Below are 25,358 nucleotides of genomic sequence, written 5' to 3'. Positions count from 1 at the left end.
TTAGATAATAGTACACTAGTATGCAGACTCTGTAGAACTGCCAGGAGATCATGCCATGCGTACACACATAGGTACTATTAATGTCTAGGTAGCAACTCTTTGAAATCGCATATAATTATCAGGTGGCTCACAGGGTAAAGTTATGTTCATTGGAGGGTAGGTTTCATCATTATGTGCATTTTCTAGAATTTGAAGGCCATTATGATATAAAAAGTGAAAAAAAATGTCTTTTTCTTTGCTCTATGTACCAGCTAAGTAGCATGCTAATTTACTTTATGAAGTCAGGGGAGTTAATCCTCATATCCACAGAATTATCACAGGAAAACAAAGCTTTATCACTTAACTCAATAATCAGCCCACCCATGAAAGAGACCCAGGCAGACCTTGTCTTCAGTTTTAAGATTCAAGTCAGTTTATCAACTGATATAGCTTATACAGCTCTACACAAGTTTGTAGAAAATGAAGCTTGAAATTAACTGTTCTATGAATGTGCTCACAATATCATGAAGAACACATTTAAACTCCTTTGTGTGTACTGTCTAATATCTTTGTCCAAATTTATAATCTTCGTTGCTTAGACTCATTTCTTCGGTTCTAACTGACTTTACTTATAAAAAGACTCCTACTTTCCCATTCCATATAATGTTTTTTGCTTATCAATGGTGAAGTTCAAAAAGTAAGATAAAGGTGTTGCTTTGAAGAACACTGCAATCAGTAGTAATGAGCTAGGGAGGTAGAGGATGATAAACAATCTCATGGTTATAATTACCATAGTTACGACACCAGTCCTCTGGTAGTTACGCCATACCTTTGTAATCTATGTATACCAAGAGAGAGCATCCTGTTGTAGATAGATAACACACCAGACATTCGGAGGGTGGGGGATTTATTGTTGTGTACCATACTTAGTGCTAGCAATTAGGGAATATTTTAGGTACTGTTTTCTGAATTACAATTACAGACATATTATTGGGTTATTTATAATGCTGTTGTCACTCCTATTCCTGAACACTTTATACTAATTGATCACTCACTGTCTTTTTAGTTCCAGTGATGTACAATGTAAATAGATATTTTTTTCTTTACTTGTTCTGCACTTCTACCTTTTTCACTTATAAGGACTTGAGGTATAGTTATATTTAATGAAATGTCTCCATGCAGTGTATGTGTTACAATGTGCATGTCAATATTTTCCAGATTTTCTTGCTCTCAACTCTACATTTATGTGTTATTACATGGTGACATGTGGCTTTTATATATATTCAATTTGCGTTACAAAATTCTAAATAGAAAAAACATCAGCTGTAAAAATGATGTTAAGTACACAAAAATGCCACCACATTACCAATAAGAGAAACTATCGTGCGACACTTCGAATGATATATGGTACATTATTACTGTTAGATATTATTCATATCATGTTGCATGGCTGGCTGTTTCACTGGGTATAAGTTAGTGATATGTGTATGTGAGCCTGACAGCTACACATCAGGATTGGGGTGGAATGCCAGGTTCAAGGATGTTGTAATGGCGTATATTACTATGAATGAACTCCTGGTGTGGCTCATGGAACCAATAGAAAGCCCCAGATGTTGGGAGTACAAGAAGCTCTAATTACCTTGTAATTGGTTGTTGTTTTACCACACCACCTACAGCTCCCTTCTACCATAGCCAATGTCTTCAGCCTACCCATTCCTCTAACTTCAGATTTTCTTTTTATTTATTTTTTTTACTAGCTTAATTTGTCATTGATCTCATCTCCCAAACAATGGCCTTCTTGAAAGAACTTCTTTTTTCTAAGTCATATCTCATCAAACTCAAGCTTCAAAGTTCTTATTTAAAGTCAAAGGTCAAAGGCCAAGGTCTCTCTTTATACATACAGAATCCTCAAACTATTCTATCATGGTAAGAATTTTAGCTAGATTTAAATTTTCTATAGACTTCTTATAGAAGTCTCTTGAATTTGTTCCTTTAGACTCTCTAGCTCAATCCTCTATTTTATTTTTAGATTTAATTTCGTAACTATTAATTTTGTGATATCATTCTCAATGAATATTTAATGGCAATGTTTTTTCGTTTACCTTAGAATTTGAATCTTACATTTGAAGTTAGCATATTTATGTGACTTAATTTTCTTGCGAGTTTTCATATACATACAAGTTGTAACAACACAAGAACTATGTTCATGAATATTTGCCATGGTTTACAGTAGTGACTGAATTAGATTAGGCATTGTTTCATTCATAAAATTAATTTGATATTTTTTAAACAGTAGAGATGATGTGGATATAGCTACAAATTGCTCTCATTGAACTTAAATATTATTATTATTAAATTGCTGACTTTGGACAGATTTCATTCATCACATCCTGTTGTTCCTGTCCTTCATCATACCTTCACTGATAACAGTTGACAGGCATACTCTGCTGTAATTTTCTACTCCCATTACAGCTAAATATTGACATTTTTGTTTGATCAGATTACTGTGTAGAACAGGATGAGTAAATTAAGTTTAAGTTGTGACCTTCAAGTCAAGGTCACAGAACTTCCTGTCTGTTAAATGTCAGCATTCCTGATAATAATTATGTATATATGATTGCTCCAGAAAATTGACATTATAACTTTTTTTTTGTCCTGAAAATGTGAATCATGGATAAGATGGGAGGTTCAGCCATCAAAAGTAGTAGGAGGGGACCTGTGGAACCAACCCCAACATGTATTAGTTGAACATATTAAAAACATCAATCTTATACTGGATATGTTTAAATGATTGTTTATGAATCATAAGATGGACGACATTTAGTACTTTCTAATTTAAGACTCCTTTTTGATGTGTTATTGTACAGTACACCATCTTAAACGTCAGCCATAACTGTCATTTATGTCTGAAATATTGAAAGCTTTGAATTTGTCTTGAAGTCTGAGTCACTGTAGGTAGGATGCTGTGACAGTGAGAGATGAGATTTTCTATGTCTGGAGGTCTATCAGCAGGCTTTTTTTATACTTTACTTACAATAACTACCGCTTTCTGAAATCACATGTTAAAACTATCTATAACTATGTATAATAATAACATTAATTTACATATCTAATGTTTTAAAAGTGTCATATAACCAAGTATTTCTTATTTGGAGTGACAGTTTTTTTGTCGTTATAAATTTCATTGAACTTGGATGTTTGTTGATCAAGGTGATATACAATGCTTGTCTGTTACTATGTAACTTGTAGACACAGTGTAGAATACTTCAGTACTGCACAACAGATGAGGTAATCCTGCCTTTTAACACCGAACAGCAGAAAATCGATGACATAAGACTGGGATGTAGACGTTTGTAAGGGTACATGTTTACAAATTGTTTCAGTAAAACAAAGAGGTTGTCAACAGGTACAGGAATGATTGGACACATACTCCACAACACTCAGTAATCTGTATCAGTCTTGTGTCAGTCTAAATCAGGAAGGAGATATATTTGTAGGACCAAATACAGTTCTAGATGTCTAGGGAAAACGAAAATAATCAATTAAGTGACCTTTCTGTTCGTACTTGTGCAGCTTCTGGAAGGTAAATTTCATAATGTGTTAATTCTTATTGAGGTAAAATAATTCTCTCTTTTTATGTTAACTTTTTTTTACAGATATATTTATTTGATTTCTATAGTTTTTTTTATCTAAGAGTCAATCTGTCCTTAGTCTGTATGTAAATATGAAGTCAGTGTGTCAGTCCTAGATCTGTGTGTCTGTCCTTAATTTTTATGTAAATACCAGGTCAGTGTCTTAGTCCTAGATCTCTTGTCAGAGGTAAGATCTGTATGTCAGTCTAAAATCTGTTAATGTATGCTAGGTACTTGTGTGCGTCCAAGATCTGCACTTCTTGTGTCAATCCAGTATTTAGGTGTCGGTGTGTTCATCCTTGATCTATGTATCAGTTCTGTATGTCTAGCCAAGATCTATGTGTCTGTCCTGAGATCTGACAGTGTGTCTTTTTATCAGTTCTGATCAGTGTGTCAGTCATAGATCTTTATGTTAGTTTAAGATTGATATGTCTGTCCAAGATCTATGTGTCTGTCCAAGACACTGTCAGTCTTAGATTTGGATGTTCATTTTACATCCATGTGTATGTCCTAAATATTTTGGTCTGTCCTAAATCTATGGATTAGGCCTAGATCCATGTTCTTTAGATCTGTATGTCAGTTTTGGATCTGTATGTCTGTCCTAGATTTATGTCTGTCCTTAATCTATTGGTCAGTCCTAGATCCATTTGTTCTAGATCTGTATGTCTGTCCTAGATTTATGTCCATCCTAAATCTGTTGGTCAGTCCTAGATCCATTTGTTCTAGATCTGTATGTCTGTCCTAGATTTATGTCCGTCCTAAATCTGTTGGTCAGTCCTAGATCCATTTATTCTAGATCTGTATGTCTGCTTCTTTGTATAGTCCTTCAAGATCTTCATATAAATTTCTGACAGATCAGTAATTCTCCAGACACAGTGCAATCTATATAAAAACAGAAATAAGATATATTTAAGGTTTCATGTTTTCGCCTTCAGTGCTTATGATAGGTTTCTGGGTGAAAAGTCATGTGTGAACTCTTCAGAAAAGAGGGAGGTCACCAGCTGGCTGTTGTGCTAATAGGTCAATGGTTTCTCCAATAAAGATAATCTCTAGCTATAAAAGGGCTGCCATATATGGCAATGTGGATCTCAGGTTGGTTAGGGTTTGTCAGCTTCGTTCTCCTGTCTCTGCATTCAATCGATCCTCTGTCCCACGTACATTGGATTGTTTTCAGTTTTAAGTCTGAAATCACCTCCTATACAAGGAACCAGCTTCATTATGAGTGTAACAACATAATATTTTTTTTTGTTAGCTTGATCCTTGTATCTTTATTCCAGTGTGTAGCCAGCTTTAAATCATCTTACGTGTATAATGTTATTGACTGGTCAGCTTATCATCTGTTTCAATTTGGTAAATTATTCTGTATACAATGTTGTGGACTTGTCAGTTTCCTCCCAGCCGCTGTAGCAACAGATGAGGGAGTGACTCATGATTACAGACTGGTCAAGAATATATTGTCACCATAATGAATTAAAAGAAGCCTGATTTCTGATGCTGGTATAAAAGACTTCAAGCAGCAGACCATTGTAGTAAACAATGCTATTGATTCGGATACAGAGGAAGGCTTGCTGTGGAGGAGACTTCATGATTGAACTAATAAAAGACCAGGCTCTGAGGACACTAATCATCTGTTTAATGCGATGGGCTGTAATTCTCCCTTAATGGTCCTGGTTCTTCTAGGTCAAATGAGTAAAACATTATTGTTTGGTCACATCTAGTTTGAGGTTTAATTTTTTACTTAACAATTTCCATTATCTACTGTATTCATTCCAAGAAGAAAAGTAACTTAGGCCCGTCTGAAATGTGCCAGGAGTATTGAAGCAGGAATCCAACTTGATTTTTACTCAAATCATAATGCTTTTTATTTCAACTTTTCGTGACTTTTGGTAATGACACATTGCTGTATATTCTTGAAAGGAAACCAAATCATCTCGTTTGCGTTATGTGTTCTTCCTGGTATAAATTTTAATTTGAATCTGATGTTGTAGTTAAATAAATTGTAAAGAAAATAGAAAAAATTATTCATCCTGATTTTAAAAATTATTTGCAGAAACCCTCAAATTAAAAAAAACTAACTTGATTTTCAATACAAATTAAGGATGTAAGGTTTGAAAATTGATGTCATCCTGTAAAATTTGGCCCTTTATAAATTTCCACTGATGTGTTAAAAAGAAGACCAGGTTATACTGCTGATTTATCATTTACGTGGTGACTGAATGTTCTGTTCAAATGGAATCGAGTGGGATGAAGCAATAAGTTTATAGACTTACATTTTAAACTGAAGTCCTTGTGAGCAGTAAATTATGTTTTCTATAGAGTTTTGTAAATGTTACAAGCCTAGTTATATACGTTTTATTATTAGTTTTCAATAGTGATCTCATTTATACTTTGTTTAGGCATACAATAAAGCTTCATTGATCAGAAAGATGGCAGTTTTTCTCTCTTGTACCATAAGACATAAACATCATATGCTACAGTATTCTTTATTGTGTTAATCACATTCTTGTGGCTTGGTTTGGAAATTCTGATCGATGGCAAAGCGAAATTGTTTTATTGATTCCGCTGAAATTAAATTTTGTCATGCTTTATGCCGTCATAGCTAAGCTGTATGATGATTAGTTGTGTGTACTATAACATGGCGTTGTCAACAATTGCCTTGGTATAAAGTACATCATACAATAAACATATCGGCATGGATCCATCACATCTACTGTCCCTATGGGCAGAGCTGTTTTGATAACTATTTACTGATGCATCAGTTAGGAGCGATATGGCAAAAGAAAAAGATATATATTTTCATATGTTGATGTGTAGTGGAGGTGGGAGAGATCGATTGGATCAAAGCTTTTTTACAAGTGAATATGATTCTAGGCCTCATCTGTAAAGAATATAGGATTTGGATGCATCACTGTCAGACCTGCATGGGTTATTTATTTTTTTTGCATTTTGCATTGTGTGTTGAGGGTGAATCATAAGGTATATATAAATAAACTAGATATATCTGAGGTTTTCATAATTGTAGTGACCATGTCAAAAGTAATATAACCAGGTTAACAGACATTAATGTTAGATTGTCAAGGTCACATCTCACAACAAAGTGTGGAAAGAAAACTCTGGATGTTGATCTGTGAATTAAGTTTAGGATTTCATCCAGATGTTATAGCTCACCAACACTGACATAGTAAAATTAAAAATGCTTGATTTCAAGCTGCAGTGTCCTGGAGACCAAAGATGGCTGCTTATGTACACTGAATACTTGAGAGTTGATGTAAAGTTGATATAGGGCGACTGGCTTCAAATAATAATGTTGTGTAATCTTAGTTTGTAATACAGGTTTAGTATGGATGTTGATGACCCAGACTACAAAAAGTAAAATTGTTTTATCATGGTTTCCAATACAAGTTTGTGAGGTTTGTTGGTGCATTAACTGACATAGCTAGGTGGAACAGATCAGGTGGGAGGTCGTTAGCTTTCATCATTAACATTCATGGTCCCTGCCATCCTACTTACCTGTAATCAAAGACTGGTGTCTTGATGTACTGGGTCCACTGGTGTGTAATGGTCAATAGGTTATCCATGTTCATGCATGTATCGCGCATTTAGATGTCAGCTTGATGTTTACTCTGACAGGGTTATGTTCTACAGTGACTGCAGTATATCAGTGTGTAAATCAGATCAGCTCTGTTTGGATATTTTTCATAGACAGAGTGTTCCGGATAAAATATCACATTAGTGTTGGAGTGTTTGGCTATCTCTGACTGGCACAGTGTGTAAGTATTTTCTTATTGGCAAGAATTGGATTCTGATTGGCTGTGTGAATGAATATCTTCTGATTAATGAAGTGATTAAATATCTTCTGATTGGTGAGTGATTGAATATCTGATTAGTGAGTGAAGTGATTAAATATCTTCACTAGTGAGTGATTGAATATCTTCTGATTAGTGAGTGATTGAATATCTTCTGATTAGTGAGTGAAGTGATTAAATATCTTCTGATTAGTGAGTGATTAAATATCTTCTGATTAGTGAAGTGATTAAATATCTCCTGATTAGTGAGTGATTAAATATCTTCTGATTAGTGAGTGAAGTGATTGAATATCTTCTGATTAGTGAGTGATTAAATATCTTCTGATTAGTGAGTGAAGTGATTAAATATCTTCTGATTAGTGAAGTGATTAAATATCTTCTGATTAGTGAGTGATTAAATATCTTCTGATTAGTGAGTGAAGTGATTAAATATCTTCACTAGTGAGTGATTGAATATCTTCTGATTAGTGAGTGATTAAATATCTTCTGATTAATGAAGTGATTAAATATCTTCTGATTAGTGAGTGATTGAATATCTTCTGATTAATGAAGTGATTAAATATCTTCTGATTAGTGAGTGATTAAATATCTTCTGATTAGTGAGTGATTAAATATCTTCTGATTAGTGAGTGATTAAATATCTTCTGATTAGTGAGTGATTAAATATCTTCTGATTAGTGAGTGATTAAATATCTTCACTAGTGAGTGATTGAATATCTTCTGATTAGTGAGTGATTGAATATCTTCTGATTAATGAAGTGATTGAATATCTTCTGATTAGTGAGTGATTGAATATCTTCTGATTAGTGAGTGATTAAATATCTTCTGATTAATGAAGTGATTGAATATCTTCTGATTAATGAAGTGATTGAATATCTTCTGATTAGTGAGTGATTAAATATCTTCTGATTAGTGAGTGATTAAATATCTTCTGATTAGTGAGTGATTGAATATCTTCTGATTAGTGAGTGATTGAATATCTTCTGATTAGTGAGTGATTAAATATCTTCTGATTAGTGAAGTGATTGAATATCTTCTGATTAGTGAGTGATTGAATATCTTCTGATTAGTGAGTGATTAAATATCTTCTGATGAGTGAGTGATTAAATATCTTCTGTGAAGTGAAGTGATTGATATCTTCTGATTAGTGAGTGAAGTGATTAAATATCTTCTGATTAGTGAGTGATTAAATATCTTCTGAATATGATTGAATATCTTCTGATTAGTGAGTGATTGAATATCTTCTGATTAATGATTTGAATATCTTCTGATTAGTGAAGTGATTAAATATCTTCTGATTAGTGAGTGATTAAATATCTTCTGATTAGTGAGTGATTAAATATCTTCTGATTAGTGAGTGATTGAATATCTTCTGATTATAGTGATTGATTATATCTTCTGATTAGTGAGTGATTAAATATCTTCTGATTAGTGAGTGATTGATTAGTGAGTGATTGAATATCTTCTGATTAGTGAGTGAAGTGATTAAATATCTTCTGATTAGTGAGTGATTAAATATCTTCTGATTAGTGAGTGAAGTGATTAAATATCTTCTGATTAGTGAGTGATTAAATATCTTCTGATTAGTGAGTGATTGAATATCTTCTGATTAGTGAGTGATTGAATATCTTCTGATTAGTGAGTGATTGAATATCTTCTGATTAGTGAGTGATTGAATATCTTCTGATTAATGAAGTGATTAAATATCTTCTGATTAGTGAGTGATTAAATATCTTCACTAGTGAGTGATTGAATATCTTCTGATTAATGAAGTGATTGAATATCTTCTGATTAATGAAGTGTGAGTGAAGTAAATATCTTCTGATTAGTGAGTGATTGAATATCTTCTGATTAGTGAGTGATTAAATATCTCCTGATTAGTGATTAAATATCTCCTGATTAGTGAGTGAAGTTGAATATCTTCTGATTAGTGAGTGATTAAATATCTTCTGATTAGTGAGTGATGATTAAATATCTTCTGATTAGTGAGTGATGATTAAATATCTTCTGATTAGTGAGTGATTAAATATCTTCTGATTAGTGAGTGATTAGATATCTTCTGATTAGTGAGTGATTAAATATCTTCTGATTAGTGAGTGATTGAATATCTTCTGATTAGTGAGTGAAGTGATTGAATATCTTCTGATTAGTGAAGTGATTAAATATCTTCTGATTAGTGAGTGATTAAATATCTTCTGATTAGTGAGTGATTAAATATCTTCTGATTAGTGAGTGATTAAATATCTTCTGATTAGTGAGTGAAGTGATTGAATATCTTCTGATTAGTGAAGTGATTAAATATCTTCTGATTAGTGAGTGATTAAATATCTTCTGATTAGATGATTAAATATCTTCTGATTAGATTGATTGAATATCTTCTGATTAGTGAGTGATTAAATATCTTCTGATTAGTGAGTGAGTGATTAAATATCTTCTGATTAGTGAGTGAAGTGATTAAATATCTTCTGATTAGTGAGTGATTAAATATCTTCTGATTAGTGAGTGATTAAATATCTTCTGATTAGTGAGTGATTAAATATCTTCTGATTAGTGAGTGATTAAATATCTCCTGATTAGTGAGTGATTAAATATCTTCTGATTAGTGAAGTGATTAAATATCTTCTGATTAGTGAAGTGATTAAATATCTTCTGATTAGTGAGTGAAGTGATTAAATATCTTCTGATTAGTGAGTGATTAAATATCTTCTGATTAGTGAGTGAAGTGATTAAATATCTCCTGATTAGTGAAGTGATTAAATATCTTCTGATTAGTGAGTGATTGAATATCTTCTGATTAGTGAGTGATTAAATATCTTCTGATTAGTGAGTGATTAAATATCTTCTGATTAGTGAGTGATTGAATATCTTCTGATTAGTGAGTGATTAAATATCTTCTGATTAGTGAGTGAAGTGATTAAATATCTTCTGATTAGTGAGTGATTAAATATCTTCTGATTAGTGAGTGATTGAATATCTTCTGATTAGTGAAGTGATTCTTCTGATTAGTGAGTGATTGAATATCTTCTGATTAGTGAGTGATTAAATATCTTCTGATGAGTGAGTGATTAAATATCTTCTGATTAGTGAGTGAAGTGATTGAATATCTTCTGATTAGTGAGTGAAGTGATTAAATATCTCCTGATTAGTGAGTGATTGAATATCTTCTGATTAGTGAGTGATTAAATATCTTCTGATTAGTGAAGTGATTAAATATCTTCTGATTAGTGAGTGATTAAATATCTTCTGATTAGTGAGTGAAGTGATTGAATATCTTCTGATTAGTGAAGTGATTGAATATCTTCTGATTAGTGAGTGATTAAATATCTTCTGATTAGTGAAGTGATTAAATATCTTCTGATTAGATGATTGAATATCTTCTGATTAGTGAGTGATTAAATATCTTCTGATTAGTGAGTGATTAAATATCTTCTGATCTTCTGATTGAGTGAAGTGATTAAATATCTTCTGATTAGTGAGTGAAGTGATTAAATATCTTCTGATTAGTGAGTGATTAAATATCTTCTGATTAGTGAAGTGATTAAATATCTTCTGATTAGTGAGTGATTAAATATCTTCTGATTAGTGAGTGATTAAATATCTTCTGATTAGTGAGTGAAGTGATTGAATATCTTCTGATTAGTGAGTGAAGTGATTAAATATCTCCTGATTAGTGAAGTGATTAAATATCTTCTGATTAGTGAAGTGATTAAATATCTTCTGATTAGTGAGTGAAGTGATTAAATATCTTCTGATTAGTGAGTGAAGTGATTAAATATCTTCTGATTAGTGAGTGATTAAATATCTTCTGATTAGTGAGTGAAGTGATTAAATATCTTCTGATTAGTGAGTGATTAAATATCTTCTGATTAGTGAGTGATTAAATATCTTCTGATTAGTGAGTGATTAAATATCTTCTGATGAGTGAGTGATTAAATATCTCCTGATTAGTGAGTGAAGTGTTTGGATATCTTTTGGTATGTGTAGTGGTGATTATGGTGGTGGTTGAATAACAGATTGGGTATGAGTATTTTCTATCTGGTACTGCTTTGTGTATTGTATTGTGATGGAGATTGTATACAGGTCTTGTTTTGGTTCTATGTTACCATTACTTGGAAGAGAATGTCATACCACTAGAATACACACTGCCTTCCTAATTTAGCTGGAGATACACTTCTGTCTATCGAGGAATCAGATTCAAGCTGCTGTGGCTGAAAGCAAGCTTACCTTATATCACACTGGCAATTTCTGTTCAGACAATATCAGTATTTAGTAGCACATTTACTTTCTGTACATGAATGTCTGATACTACCAGTCTCACTGTGCAGTAAATGTAGCCACACCCTGTCATCTGCAGGAATCAAAATCATGCCCTACGTTTTTGTAAACAATTGTTAGGGAAATTCTTACACTGGCTTATATCCCCTTGTGTGAATCTCTAGAATCAGACATATCAATGAAAGTGAATTGTTAAAGCTGAATTTTATTTATGTTTCTAATAATCTAGAGACAGGGGCCAGTCTATCTTGTTGTTATTAGTCTGACAGTTACTGGAAACATCCTCCTAATATATGTAAGTGGCACAAATTGTTTTGTCCCCATCCACCTATACCCCAGAACAGTTAGGACAGACTGTCAAGGAGATTGTGTTTATTTGGATGAGGATGAAGACCTGTTATTTAAGTACTTCACACTCATGTATATATACCAAACTGTAGGATTGGCTCACATCTGTATGAAAGGTAATATTTTCTTCAATATTTGTATTGTTGCAATAAACATTGTATATTATCTGTTAATGCATTATTTTACATTTCCTGATTATATAGTTACTTATATTACCTTGTAATTATTTCTAATTTCTTAGTCCAGTGTACTGTATTGTATCTGTTGTATAAATCTACAAAATACATTGTATCTGTTGTATAAATCTACAAGATAATTGTATCTGTTGTATAAATCTACACGATACATTGTATCTGTTGTATTAATCTACAGGATACATTGTATCTGTTGTATTTATCTACAAGATACATTGTATCTGTTGTATAAATCTACAAGATACATTGTATCTGTTGTATAAATCTACAGGATACATTGTATCTGTTGTATTAATCTACAAGATACATTGTATCTGTTGTATTAACCTACAAAATACATTGTATCTGTTGTATTTATCTATAGGATACATTGTATCTTGTATTTATCTACAGGATACATTGTATCTGTTGTATTAATCTACAGGATACATTGTATCTGTTGTATTAACCTACAAGATATTAGTGAATATCTCCTGATTAGTGAAGTGATTAAATATCATTGTATCTGTTGTATTAATCTACAAGATACATTGTATCTGTTGTATTTATCTACAGGATACATTGTATCTTGTATTTATCTACAGGATACATTGTATCTGTTGTATTAACCTACAAGATACATTGTATCTGTTGTATTTATCTACAGGATACATTGTATCTGTGTATTTATCTACAGGATACATTGTATCTGTTGTATAAATCTACAAGATACATTGTATCTGTTGTATAAATCTACAAGATACATTGTATCTGTTGTATTAATCTACAAGATACATTGTATCTGTTGTATTTATCTACAGGATACATTGTATCTTGTATTTATCTACAGGATACATTGTATCTGTTGTATTAACCTACAAGATACATTGTATCTGTTGTATTTATCTACAGGATACATTGTATCTTGTATTTATCTACAGATACATTGTATCTGTTGTATAAATCTACAAGATACATTGTATCTGTTGTATAAATCTACAAGATACATTGTATCTGTTGTATTAATCTACAAGATACATTGTATCTGTTGTATTTATCTACAGGATACATTGTATCTTGTATTTATCTACAGGATACATTGTATCTGTTGTATTAACCTACAAGATACATTGTATCTGTTGTATTTATCTACAGGATACATTGTATCTTGTATTTATCTACAGGATACATTGTATCTGTTGTATAAATCTACAAGATACATTGTATCTGTTGTATAAATCTACAAGATAATTGTATCTGTTGTATTAATCTACAAGATACATTGTATCTGTTGTATAAATCTACAAGATACATTGTATCTGTTGTATAAATCTACAAGATACATTGTATATGTTGTATTAATCTACAAGATAATTGTATCTGTTGTATTAATCTACAAGATACATTGTATCTATTGTATTAATCTACAAGATACATTGTATCTGTTGTATTAATCTACAAGATACATTGTATCTGATATATGACTACAGAATACTTTGTTGTTCTGAGTTACAGGATACCCTGTATCTGATGTATTACTACAGAATACTACGTTATATCTAGTGCCTGGTAAGGGATATAAAGACATTACACAGCCAAGTTTAATGGAGAAGTTAGAGGAATGGAAAACTACATGAGTGGATTTAAATATCAGTAATTTGCTATTCTATTGAAAGTCAGCAGTCAGATGAAATTGGAGCTGGAAGGTGTTTCCATGTAATTTGACTCTGTTATTACTTCTCAAGGCAGAATTAGGACATGAAGGGGCTACTATAATGGAACAAGGTGGTCATTGTAAATATTCACAGCTTCCTACCAGGAATAAACAGAGTGAACCATGAGTGACCAATGGGTGTTGTACTGACTTGACCAGAGATCATCATTATACATTGATTAGTGGTGTCACTGGTCATTATTTACTGACATAGGGTCCAGGTACCAGTTTAAAGTGTCACTGACAACAAGTGACCATTGTGGATATACAAAGGTTAGGGGAAACAAATAACAAGTCTCCTGGACACACAAAGGCCAGAACATGTGTTATGTGTCTATCCTTTTATAGGTAGCTTTGTTTCTATCCAAGTATTTCTCAACTTCATGAAAATAAATAATATTTTATATATCAAAGTCACAAGACATCATAGTTTTAAGTGTCAAGGTGTACAGTATGTTTTAAATGTTTCTTGTGATAAAATTACTGTCATAAAATGTCATTTGTTTGGCCTCACAAGCATTGACAAGTAATTGGAGAGGTTGTAATGTTGTAAGTCTTTGTGATTTAGGAAATACAATTACTGGTTAAGCTAACAGAGCTTTGGCTGAGGTAATTACAGGACAGAGAATATCATTGGTTATAATGATAGAGGTCAGTCCTAGATCAGATCTGCTGATAATATTATAGAAGCAGGTTAGTGATATCAGTATACCAGGGCTTTCATCAGAGATATGTAGCCAGGTTTTTCTACTCCTCAATTATCTATTGATTATGAGTTCAGCAAAACAATAATGGTATGTATATGTAAGGTGAGTTCTCAGGTGAGAATTATCTGTGTACTGTAAGAATTAGTAACGATCATTGGATGTATTGGCAGTGCTACAAGTCTAGGTCAATATATAATACACATACCCACAGGCCTACATGGTGAAACATTACATGTTTATGACCATATATGGGCAGGTTGGTATACTGATCACTTGAGGTGAAAACAGGCTGTTGTAATTGTTAATAATCAGTGACTGATTGTGTTTGATCAATGTCATCTACCTGCACAGGTAAGTGCCGTAGTAAGTCATGACCTGTTGTAGGGAATCAAAATACTACAGGTTCATATATATATAACACAGGACCTTCAGATCACATGTATGTTTTGATCAGAAACCTTTTGTGTATAGAAATATAGGCTTGAAGATGTATTACTTTGTATTCCTGTGGTGTAGAGTTGAGATAGGGCTGTGTGTATGAAGACTTCCTGGGCTGGACTGATGTGATACCACCAGGCCACAGGACTTATAAGACCGCCAGTGCTAAAACATGGCAAGGATTTATTGGTTAATAAGTTCTTCTATAAATTACTAACTCATGTTGAAGTATCAAACCACTTGTAGAGATTCACCTTGCTGATGATGAGTCAACTACTGTGAAGTTCACATGGAATCAGTGGAGGAGGTTTCTGCGGGGCATTGATTGGATGGTGTATCAAGCCGTGACTGTTGTTTATACCACACAGTAGTTACACCATGCTTGTAAATATTGAATAGTGAACTTCCACACACCAAAACACAATGTTAATTTCAGTTTGAAAACAAGATGCTATGGCTTTGATTGTGTCTGGGAAACTGTAATTTGACATCAGACAGAAATTTATTGTGACAGCTATGCTGTAGATTGGATTTAGTGGAGTTGGATGTACCACTTGTATTGTTCCAGTAATGGAGAAGAAACGAACTGTGGTGAAAATGGTAAACACATTCAGATGACCATCGTTTAACAAAGAATCAAAGATGGCTTTGTGAACTTAGTGGCCAAGTGGTGTAGTATCATTTGTGATATATTAGAATTATCAATCTTGCCCCTTGGCAGAAGATTAAAAGCAAGTTCTCAATGTTGTGTATGTTTTGTGTATGTACAAGATTAGGTTGTCTGTTATGTAAGTAGGCCTTGGAACACCTGTCTTGGACTGGACAAACGGGTAATGAATACATACACCAATCTGGCTGTTTGTGATAGTGAGATGATTCCTTACGTTGTATATTTGTGTTTTTCAGCCACCACCTGCTGAAGGGAAACCTGGCGGTCAGGACTCAAGCTTAGAAGCAGATTTGACTGAGGTAAGTAAAATACTGTCTACTTAGTCATCTGGGTGCTCTTTCCATAGCAATATAAATCAGGAATTTGTCAACAAAATTTTACAAGTCCTGTCATTCAAAAAATGTTCAAATTGTATTTGTTTTTTTCGATGTTTTCATTATTATATACACCATACTAAAAGCATTCAATTTTTTTCCTGAAATGCCTGCAAGAATTGAAGAACAATTTATGGTAGGCAAAATTTCTCTAGTATATACCAAATGATCTCCATAAAGAACACTTAAGTGGGCAAGACATCTAAATCAGTTAGTGTATCAGAAATCAGTCTGGAAAAAAATAGATTAAGACTCGATTGTTGAATAACATGGATATATTGATATTACAAGGTTTTACTGGATAATGATGGAAGTGTTACAAGGTTTTACTGGATAATGATGGCAGTATTACAAGGTTTTACTGGATAATGGTGGCAGTATTACAAGGTTTTACTGGATAATGATGGCAGTATTACAAGGTTTTACTGGATAATGGTGGCAGTATTACAAGGTTTTACTGGATAATGATGGCAATATTACAAGGTTTTACTGGATAATGGTGGCAGTATTACAAGGTTTTACTGGATAATGGTGGCAGTATTACAAGGTTTTACTGGATAATGATGGCAGTATTACAAGGTTTTACTGGATAATGATGGCAGTATTACAAGGTTTACTGGATAATGATGGAAGTGTTACAAGGTTTTACTGGATAATGATGGAAGTGTTACAAGGTTTTACTGGATAATGATGGCAGTATTACAAGGTTTTACTGGATAATGATGGCAGTATTACAAGGTTTTACTGGATAATGATGGCAGTATTACAAGGTTTTACTGGATAATGATGGCAGTATTACAAGGTTTTACTGGATAATGGTGGCAGTATTACAAGGTTTTACAGGATAATGGTGGCAGTATTACAAGGTTTTATAGGATAATGATGGAAGTGTTACAAGGTTTTACTGGATAATGGTGGCAGTATTACAAGGTTTTACTGGATAATGGTGGCAGTATTACAAGGTTTTATAGGATAATGATGGAAGTGTTACAAGGTTTTACTGGATAATGATGGCAGTATTACAAGGTTTTACTGGATAATGATGGCAGTATTACAAGGTTTTACTGGATAATGATGGCAGTGTTACAAGGTTTTACTGGATAATGGTGACATTGTTACAAGGTTTTACTGGATAATGATGGCAGTATTACAAGGTTTTACTGGATAATGATGGCAGTATTACAAGGTTTTACTGGATAATGATGGCAGTATTACAAGGTTTACTGGATAATGATGGCAGTATTACAAGGTTTTACTGGATAATGATGGCAGTATTACAAGGTTTTACTGGATAATGATGGCAGTGTTACAAGGTTTTACTGGATAATGATGGCAGTATTACAAGGTTTTACTGGATAATGATGGCAGTATTACAAGGTTTTACTGGATAATGATGGAAGTGTTACAAGGTTTTACTGGATAATGATGGCAGTATTACAAGGTTTTACAGGATAATGGGGTTTTACTGGATAATGATGGAAGTTACTGGATATGGGATAATGGTGGCAGTATTACAAGGTTTTATAGGATAATGATGGAAGTGTTACAAGGTTTTACTGGATAATGGTGGCAGTATTACAAGGTTTTACTGGATAATGGTGGCAGTATTACAAGGTTTTATAGGATAATGATGGAAGTGTTACAAGGTTTTACTGGATAATGATGGCAATATTACAAGGTTTTACTGGATAATGATGGCAGTATTACAAGGTTTTACTGGATAATGATGGCAGTATTACAAGGTTTTACTGGATAATGATGGCAGTATTACAAGGTTTTACTGGATAATGATGGCAGTATTACAAGGTTTTACTGGATAATGATGGCAATATTACAAGGTTTACTGGATAATGATGGCAGTATTACAAGGTTTTACTGGATAATGATGGCAGTATTACAAGGTTTTACTGGATAATGATGGCAGTATTACAAGGTTTACTGGATAATGATGGAAGTATTACAAGGTTTTACTGGATAATGATGGAAGTGTTACAAGGTTTTACTGGATAATGATGGCAATATTACAAGGTTTTACTGGATAATGATGGCAGTATTACAAGGTTTTACTGGATAATGATGGCAGTATTACAAGGTTTTACTGGATAATGGTGGCAGTATTACAAGGTTTTACAGGATAATGATGGCAGTATTACAAGGTTTTACTGGATAATGATGGCAGTATTACAAGGTTTTACTGGATAATAGTGGCAGTATTACAGTTTACCTGGACAAATGGAGAAAGTACAACATAGTTACACAAATTGCTAATGTTGTAATCACTTTTTGAGTATTTTTTACTGTTTACAAAAAGTTGAAGTGAGAGTAATATGATAAAGGGTAATTTTTCCTCCTACTTAAAGCAGAGAATCCATTCGAATGAATAGAGGCACATTTACTGGGATATTCATACCCACAGTATTAAGTGATAAAGAACAGAAGTTTAGTGGTGTGAATGATAACAGGTACTGTGTAAGTGAACAGAACTTGAACCTGTGTGGCTGGGTTTTGTAAAGTGGAGGAAAGATATTAGGAGATGGTGTGGTAGCTGATATCAATTAAGGATTTGATGTGGTTTTGTGGCCTTCTGGTGAAAGATAAAAATGTTTTAATTCCAAATTGAAAATAGGTATAAGATGGTTTTTTATCAAAAGCCCTTTTCTCTGCCAACATAATTTTATGGCTGACATGAATAAGCTAGGTAATATAACATTGTACGTCTGTTGTAATTTGTTCTCACAATTTCAGTGACCTAGTCCTTCTGGTTCTCCACTGTCATTATTATCACTAGCAACATATTATCCTTTACCATTATATAGTAATATCATTATACTCAAGAAACATAAGGATATTTTAAGAAGTATTTCCTAATAGTAGGAGACTTCAGTCTGTTAATAACTGTTTGCAGTGTACAGGACTCCAAATTTTGTAGGTTTTGGAAAACTGATTGAAAGCAGATGTCAGACAGAACTTGTCAAGTAATTATTTTATTCTTTTTTTTTCCCCAAAAAATGTCGAACTACCTTACTATGGAGATGTTTAAGCTAGATAGAGTAAGGCTGGGATTTTAATGGCTTCCCATAGGGTCAACAGACACAGAAGTACTACAATGGTCCCTCACATGTTTCAACTTGGGAGAATTTATGGTGCATTTGAGTTTCTGTTTCAAATTCACTGTAAATTCAAATAACCAGGTTATTTGGTATGTAAACTAAGGCATGTGGTTTACTTATACAGGCAGTTGTCCTAACCAGGCCATCCTATTCTACCCAGGACAGGCTGACCCACATACTTGCCAAGTTGTGCTATCTTTGGCAATGGCAAGTTGTCCTATCCTGGACGAGCTGTCCAACCCAGAGTAGGCTGTTGTGCCAAAAGCATACTGTCATATCTAGTGGAAACTTTCCTAATCAGACAACGTGACTGTCCTAGACAGGCAGACCTAAATACTGGGTAGACTGTTCTAACCATGGCCTACCTGGACAAGCTGTCCTACCAAGAGAAGGCAGTAGTACTCATAACAGACTCCCCTATATACTGATAGCAGGAAAGTCTATTGTACTCATGATAGGCAGTCCTACATTAGGAGACTATTGTACTCATAATAGGCAGTCCTACATTAGGAGGCTGTTGTATTATGGTAGACAGTCCTACATAAGGAGGCTATTGTACTCATGATGTAGACAGTCCTACATTAGGAGGCTGTTGTATTATGGTAGACAGTCCTACATTAGGAGGCTGTTGTATTATGGTAGACAGTCCTACATTAGGAGGCTGTTGTACTCATAATAGACAGTCCAACATTAGGAGGCTATTGTACTCATGATGCAGACTGTCCTACATTAGGAGGCTGTTGTATTATGGTAGACAGTCCTACATTAGGAGGCTGTTGTACTCATAATAGACAGTCCTACATTAGGAGGCTATTGTACTCATGATGTAGACTGTCCTACATTAGGAGGCTGTTGTATTATGGTAGACTGTCCTACATTAGGAGGCTGTTGTATTATGGTAGACTGTCCTACATTAGGAGGCTGTTGTACTCATAATAGACAGTCCAACATTAGGAGGCTATTGTACTCATGATGCAGACTGTCCTACATTAGGAGGCTGTTGTATTATGGTAGACAGTCCTACATTAGGAGGCTGTTGTACTCATAATAGACAGTCCTACATTAGGAGGCTATTGTACTCATGATGTAGACAGTCCTACATTAGGAGGCTTTTGTACTCATGATGTAGACAGTCCTACATTAGGAGGCTATTGTACTCATGATGTAGACAGTCCTACATTAGGAGGCTATTGTACTCATGATGTAGACAGTCCTACATTAGGAGGCTGTTGTATTATGGTAGACTGTCCTACATTAGGAGGCTGTTGTATTATGGTAGACAGTCCTACAAAGATCATGTTGTCCTACCCAAGACATATAAGTTGTTACAGTGAGTGTTACAGGGAGAGGTTTTCCTGTGCCCTAGGCACTGTATATGATTACATGGCAGAATTTGTTTTCATCACCAATGAATTCAAAATTCTATGAATTTTAATAGTAAATGTGATTCTTGAGGGTCTGTCAGTCTTTGAATTAATTTTTGAAAAGTGTTGATCTATCTCGTTAATATGATTGCTGATGTATTTTTTTTTTATATATATTGTAGGATGTTCTCTTCAACACCAGCTGGCAAGATTCTGTAGGAGGCACAAAATCGTCAAAGACTGCTAATTCTCCAGGTATGTAGTGCAATAACTAGGTGTTTTGTACACAACTTTTGGCAGCTGGTTTCACGGCGTTTCCTCTTATTACACAACTGTTTTTACATCAGGTACTCTGTAAGTTGTGGTTGGCTTGCTACCACTGTGGATAGCAACCTGTTATCATGATTATTCTCACACCATCCCTAAGTCCAGGAAAGGCCAATGCTTCCTGGCAGTTTCCTGTTAATATCCTTTTTATGGAATGATCACATTGGTGTATTGTGCTCTTGGAACCCTGTTGTCACAAGGTTTGCCAGCTTAATAACATGACTGTATCATTGTTTTAAAGTCTGGTTTGTATGTTTTTCTAAGATCTGTTCACCAAGATCTTCTGACATAGTCTGCACATCATTATGATAAGCATTTACAAACAAACAATTTAAAGACAACTGAAAAGTTTTATACTGTTAAACTAACAATGCTTCATATTTATAGAAATCTATGAGATATTGACTTATCCCACTTCTAGCCTAGAGGTCAGTCAGATTTACCTACTAAATGACCATTTAATAATCTGACCTGCTTTGTAGTCAGTAGATGTTGACGAGTCGATGGGCTGTTAATATCACCAATCTACCCAGGATCCTTTCCAATTAGGGAAGGCCAGAAATTAGTATAAACATGTTGATCATCATTTTACCATTAACGTTGGTTAAATTTTATCTTACAAACAAATCGACCAGAAATCTGAGACATAGAAATAGGGGTTAGTCCACTTCTAGTCACAGCAGTCTGAAACATCAGAATAGGGTGTATGTTACATTGACTGTAAATCACAGAAATTTGTGACATTAAAATATGGCATGATGTGGTATGTTGACCTCAAGTCACACAAATCCAGGACATTGGAATATGGTTTAATATTTATGTTGACCTGGAGTCACAGAAATCCATGACATCAGAATATGGAGTATGTCATGTTGACTTTTAATGAATTTGCTTGGATATTTTCAGTAACCCCAGTGAAAGATAATTGGTCATTATTTGTAATTATGTCTGGAATAAACAGCCCACATATAAAAAATAATATCAAAATCAGCTCCAGGTAAAGCTGTATATCATTGTACTAGACGTTCAACTGATATACATGTAAAACACTTCAGAGATTATTTGTTAAACCTTATACTGAAAAAAAGTAATACAAAGTACTAGGGAGATACTTATCAGTACCTTTTATTTCTTCCGTTAGTATCTGTTCTTGGATCACTCCATTAACGTTGGAAACTGTCGTAAGTCAGTCATGTGTGTGATTTTCCCATAGGACAGAATATTATCGATAGCATTAGATAACAGTTCTAAATGGATGTGTCTGTCATGTGATCAATATTCAAGTTTGCATTCTGATAGAAGTGTGACTCTAAATGTCTATCCAGGACCAGTTTTTCCCAAGATAAGGCTTCCGCGATCATTATGTAGGGGACTGGAAACTTAACAAGGGAGTTGATAAAATTTCCTGTGAACTGATCCGTGTACTGTGTCTATTCCAGTGTTTATCATAGCTGTTAAGTTTATACTCAATCTTCTCTCTTGTTGTTACTTCTCAGTATTTATGAATCCAGTCATTGATACAGACTGATGGTAAATAGTGTTTGCCATGGAAGTCCGCACAGAACATCAACAGACAGGAATAGTTGAAACAGAAAATGTATACTTTCACTTGTCCTTTCACTTTGACTTTTAATCCAATTTTCAAGTAAATAATTGTGTAACTAGATATGTGGATGTTTGAGTAACATCCATTTGGTAAGGCATGAGGAAATCCGGAAGCTGCAGCGACTTAAAAATAGTAGTGACAAAGTCTAGGCTGAGATGTTGTGGTTACTTTGGTGTCGCATTCCATGTGTGATTACTTGATAGATAATGTTTATTGTCTGATCTATCCAACATGCTTTTAATGAAAGGACACAAGCATACATGTTTGTACATGTAGTTATCAGCATACCTCATTTATCTATTTACATGTTTCTTCTCAAATATACAACTCACCTATTTTATCTTTAACTGCTTTTCTTTATTGTTTATTTTTAGAGAGAAAAATTTAAATAAATTATTTCAAAATAGATTACATTTTGAGAAAAGGTGTTTAATAATACTGTAAGACAGAGATATTGGGAAATCATTTTATAAAAGCATGGTACCTTGTGTGTTATTATATTGGTATAAACAAATGGCTTGTTTTCATCAGATGGTCAACATTACTGTGTAAATGGGAAACTGGTAGACTTGAGAGAGGAGCAGCAGAAAACCTCTGTGTGTGTTTGTCTGCAGGGACAATTTTTATTGGAGAGCATTTGTGTTACGATAATTACAGTCAGTGATGTAAACACTGACATCAGTCTTAATCAGGAAGCGATGGGGGTGATGGAAATGGCCGGGAGTGTCTCCTGGGCATATCTTAATCAATACCATTGTTATTCAAAAGATTTCATGAAACACAGATCATACATATTGAATGTACCCCAGGCTTTATAAGTTTGCATTCTACACAGCGTCTGTTGAATTTTGTCCTTGTCTTGCCATGAATGTGGTACAGAAGCATGACTAAGGTGTTACTTTTCCACGAGAGTCCAGATCCAATTGGAAAAAAGTTGCATATGAATCATTTTCTCAGGAAGTATCAATGCTGTAGTTACTAAATTTAGTATTAAGTTTAATTTTAGTCTTGTAAATTAAATGAGAATAAATAATGAGATTTGGCGTAATGAAAAGTAAATAAATCTTGTGTAGACCCGGCCATCTACCACAATCCAGGAGTAAGAAGAGAAATATGAATTGTAATTGTTTTATTCATTCAAAGAAGAAAAGTTATATAGAACCTTTCAAAACTTATTTACAAACTCTCATTTTGCACATGTTGTAAAGTGTATTTATGTCAAATACTTGAATGTACTCTTTAAAATTACAGATGACAGATATTGTTTTGTCACTTTCTAAAGTTAAATCCCAGTAAAGAAAATATTCAGAGAAATTTCTGGTCTTGTACAAGTACACAGTCACTTTTGTCAGTTGTCTGTTTATTAAAACTGAATTGAACTTCTCATTAAGTGGGTAGTTACAGGTGACTTACTTCATAGCTCATGGCACTATTCCTTCCCAGGCAGTCAATCTCTAAGGTGTAGAAATTAAATGTAAACACTTCACCTGGAAATGAGTAAATGAACAAGGTGTGTCATACTTTGTAATTGATATTCCCAATAGTATGTATTTTAGATAACTGTTACATAATTTATAAAAGTAATATTGACTCCACCTTTATGTACGAGGGCTTAAAGTTAAGGCATTTCGCACTTGGTTTATGTAATTATGGCCTATTATGGGAAATACTTAGTAAAGACTTTATCAAGTTTTGTTCAGAAATCTTATTTTGTGACATTCATGATCTTGTACATAGGCTTAAATTCCTAAATAACAAAAAGTACCTGGTATTTTAAAGTATTAACAGTTCTATTGTTGAAAAAGGGGTACATGTTAAATGACAGTGTCAGTTGCTGTGAACTACAAAGGAAGACATATTGATTATTTCTTTGTGATGATACTTTTTTTTCTGTTTGATTATTTAGAGTTTGTGTATATAAGTATGGGATTTAGACAGATTGAGTTTACCTGTAATTTTCCAGTCTGGTTGCATTAACTCACCTGTACACTGTTGTCAATACCATATACAACATACTTACCTGATTTTCTCCACAGGTGTTGTGATGGATATTGAAATTATGTTAAAATAAACAGATATTTTCTGACAATAGGTACGGCAGTCGACATGGATTTAAATGCTGTGAAGTTAGACACTAAGATGCTGGACAGTGAGGCTGCTAAACACAAGATTTCTGTCAAACCAAGGTCGCGTCGGGCATCCAGTCAACGTGCCAGGACGGTAAGTGATTCCCACTCTCAATACAAGGCATTTAGAAGGTACAGAATATTTATTGTGGCATGCTAAGTTACACAAGGACAATTTCTTTTCTGCAATATGCAATTTCTTTGAATGACAGTTCATTAGAAACTGATATGTGGGTTTTAGTTTTCATTGATTTTTGAGACTTAATATTACTTACTTTTTTATCGCGAGTGTAAACTTAGCAGTCCTGTACTGAAATAAGGACTTTCAGAGAATATCGCAAGTGTAGACTTAGCAGTCCTGTACTGAAATTAGGACTTTCAGAGAATATTGCAAGTGTAGACTTAGCAGTCCTGTACTGATATTAGGACTTTCAGGGAATATTGTAATTGTAGACCTAGCAGTCCTGTACTGAAATTACAACTTTCAGGGAATATTGTAATAGTAGACCTAGCAGTCCTGTACTGAAATTAGGACTTTCAGGGAATATTGTAATAGTAGACCTAGCAGTCCTGTACTGAAATTACAACTTTCAGGGAATATTGTAATAGTAGACCTAGCAGTCCTGTACTGAAATTAGGACTTTCAGGGAATATTGTAATTGTAGACTTAGCAGTCCTGTACTGATATTAGGACTTTCGGGGAATATTG

The 25,358-nt window shown here is 33.7% G+C and overlaps 1 protein-coding gene across 11 annotated transcripts in view; it reads left to right on the top strand.

The window, feature by feature from the left end:
- The window catches only part of LOC132550168 (cell surface glycoprotein 1-like), a 71,015-nt gene that overhangs the window by 37,084 nt on the left and 8,573 nt on the right, over window positions 1–25,358 (top strand). For 10 of the 11 annotated variants that reach the window (XM_060214196.1, XM_060214186.1, XM_060214189.1 and 7 more), the window contains 3 exons: window positions 15,979–16,041; window positions 20,773–20,845; window positions 24,616–24,743. In XM_060214196.1, the coding sequence (XP_060070179.1) occupies window positions 15,979–16,041; window positions 20,773–20,845; window positions 24,616–24,743 (264 nt within the window). Of the gene's footprint in view, window positions 1–15,216; window positions 15,673–15,978; window positions 16,042–20,772; window positions 20,846–24,615; window positions 24,744–25,358 lie in introns of those variants that run through there. The other variant, XM_060214194.1, reaches the window with a different exon arrangement.

Source organism: Ylistrum balloti, unplaced genomic scaffold, assembly GCF_031769215.1.
Source record: "Ylistrum balloti isolate Yb309-2 unplaced genomic scaffold, AGI_CSIRO_Ybal_v1 Utg370110, whole genome shotgun sequence".
NCBI classification, from domain to species: Eukaryota; Metazoa; Mollusca; class Bivalvia; order Pectinida; family Pectinidae; genus Ylistrum; species Ylistrum balloti.
Note: the sequence above shows the minus strand (reverse complement) of the source record. Positions and strands in the feature narration are given on the sequence as shown.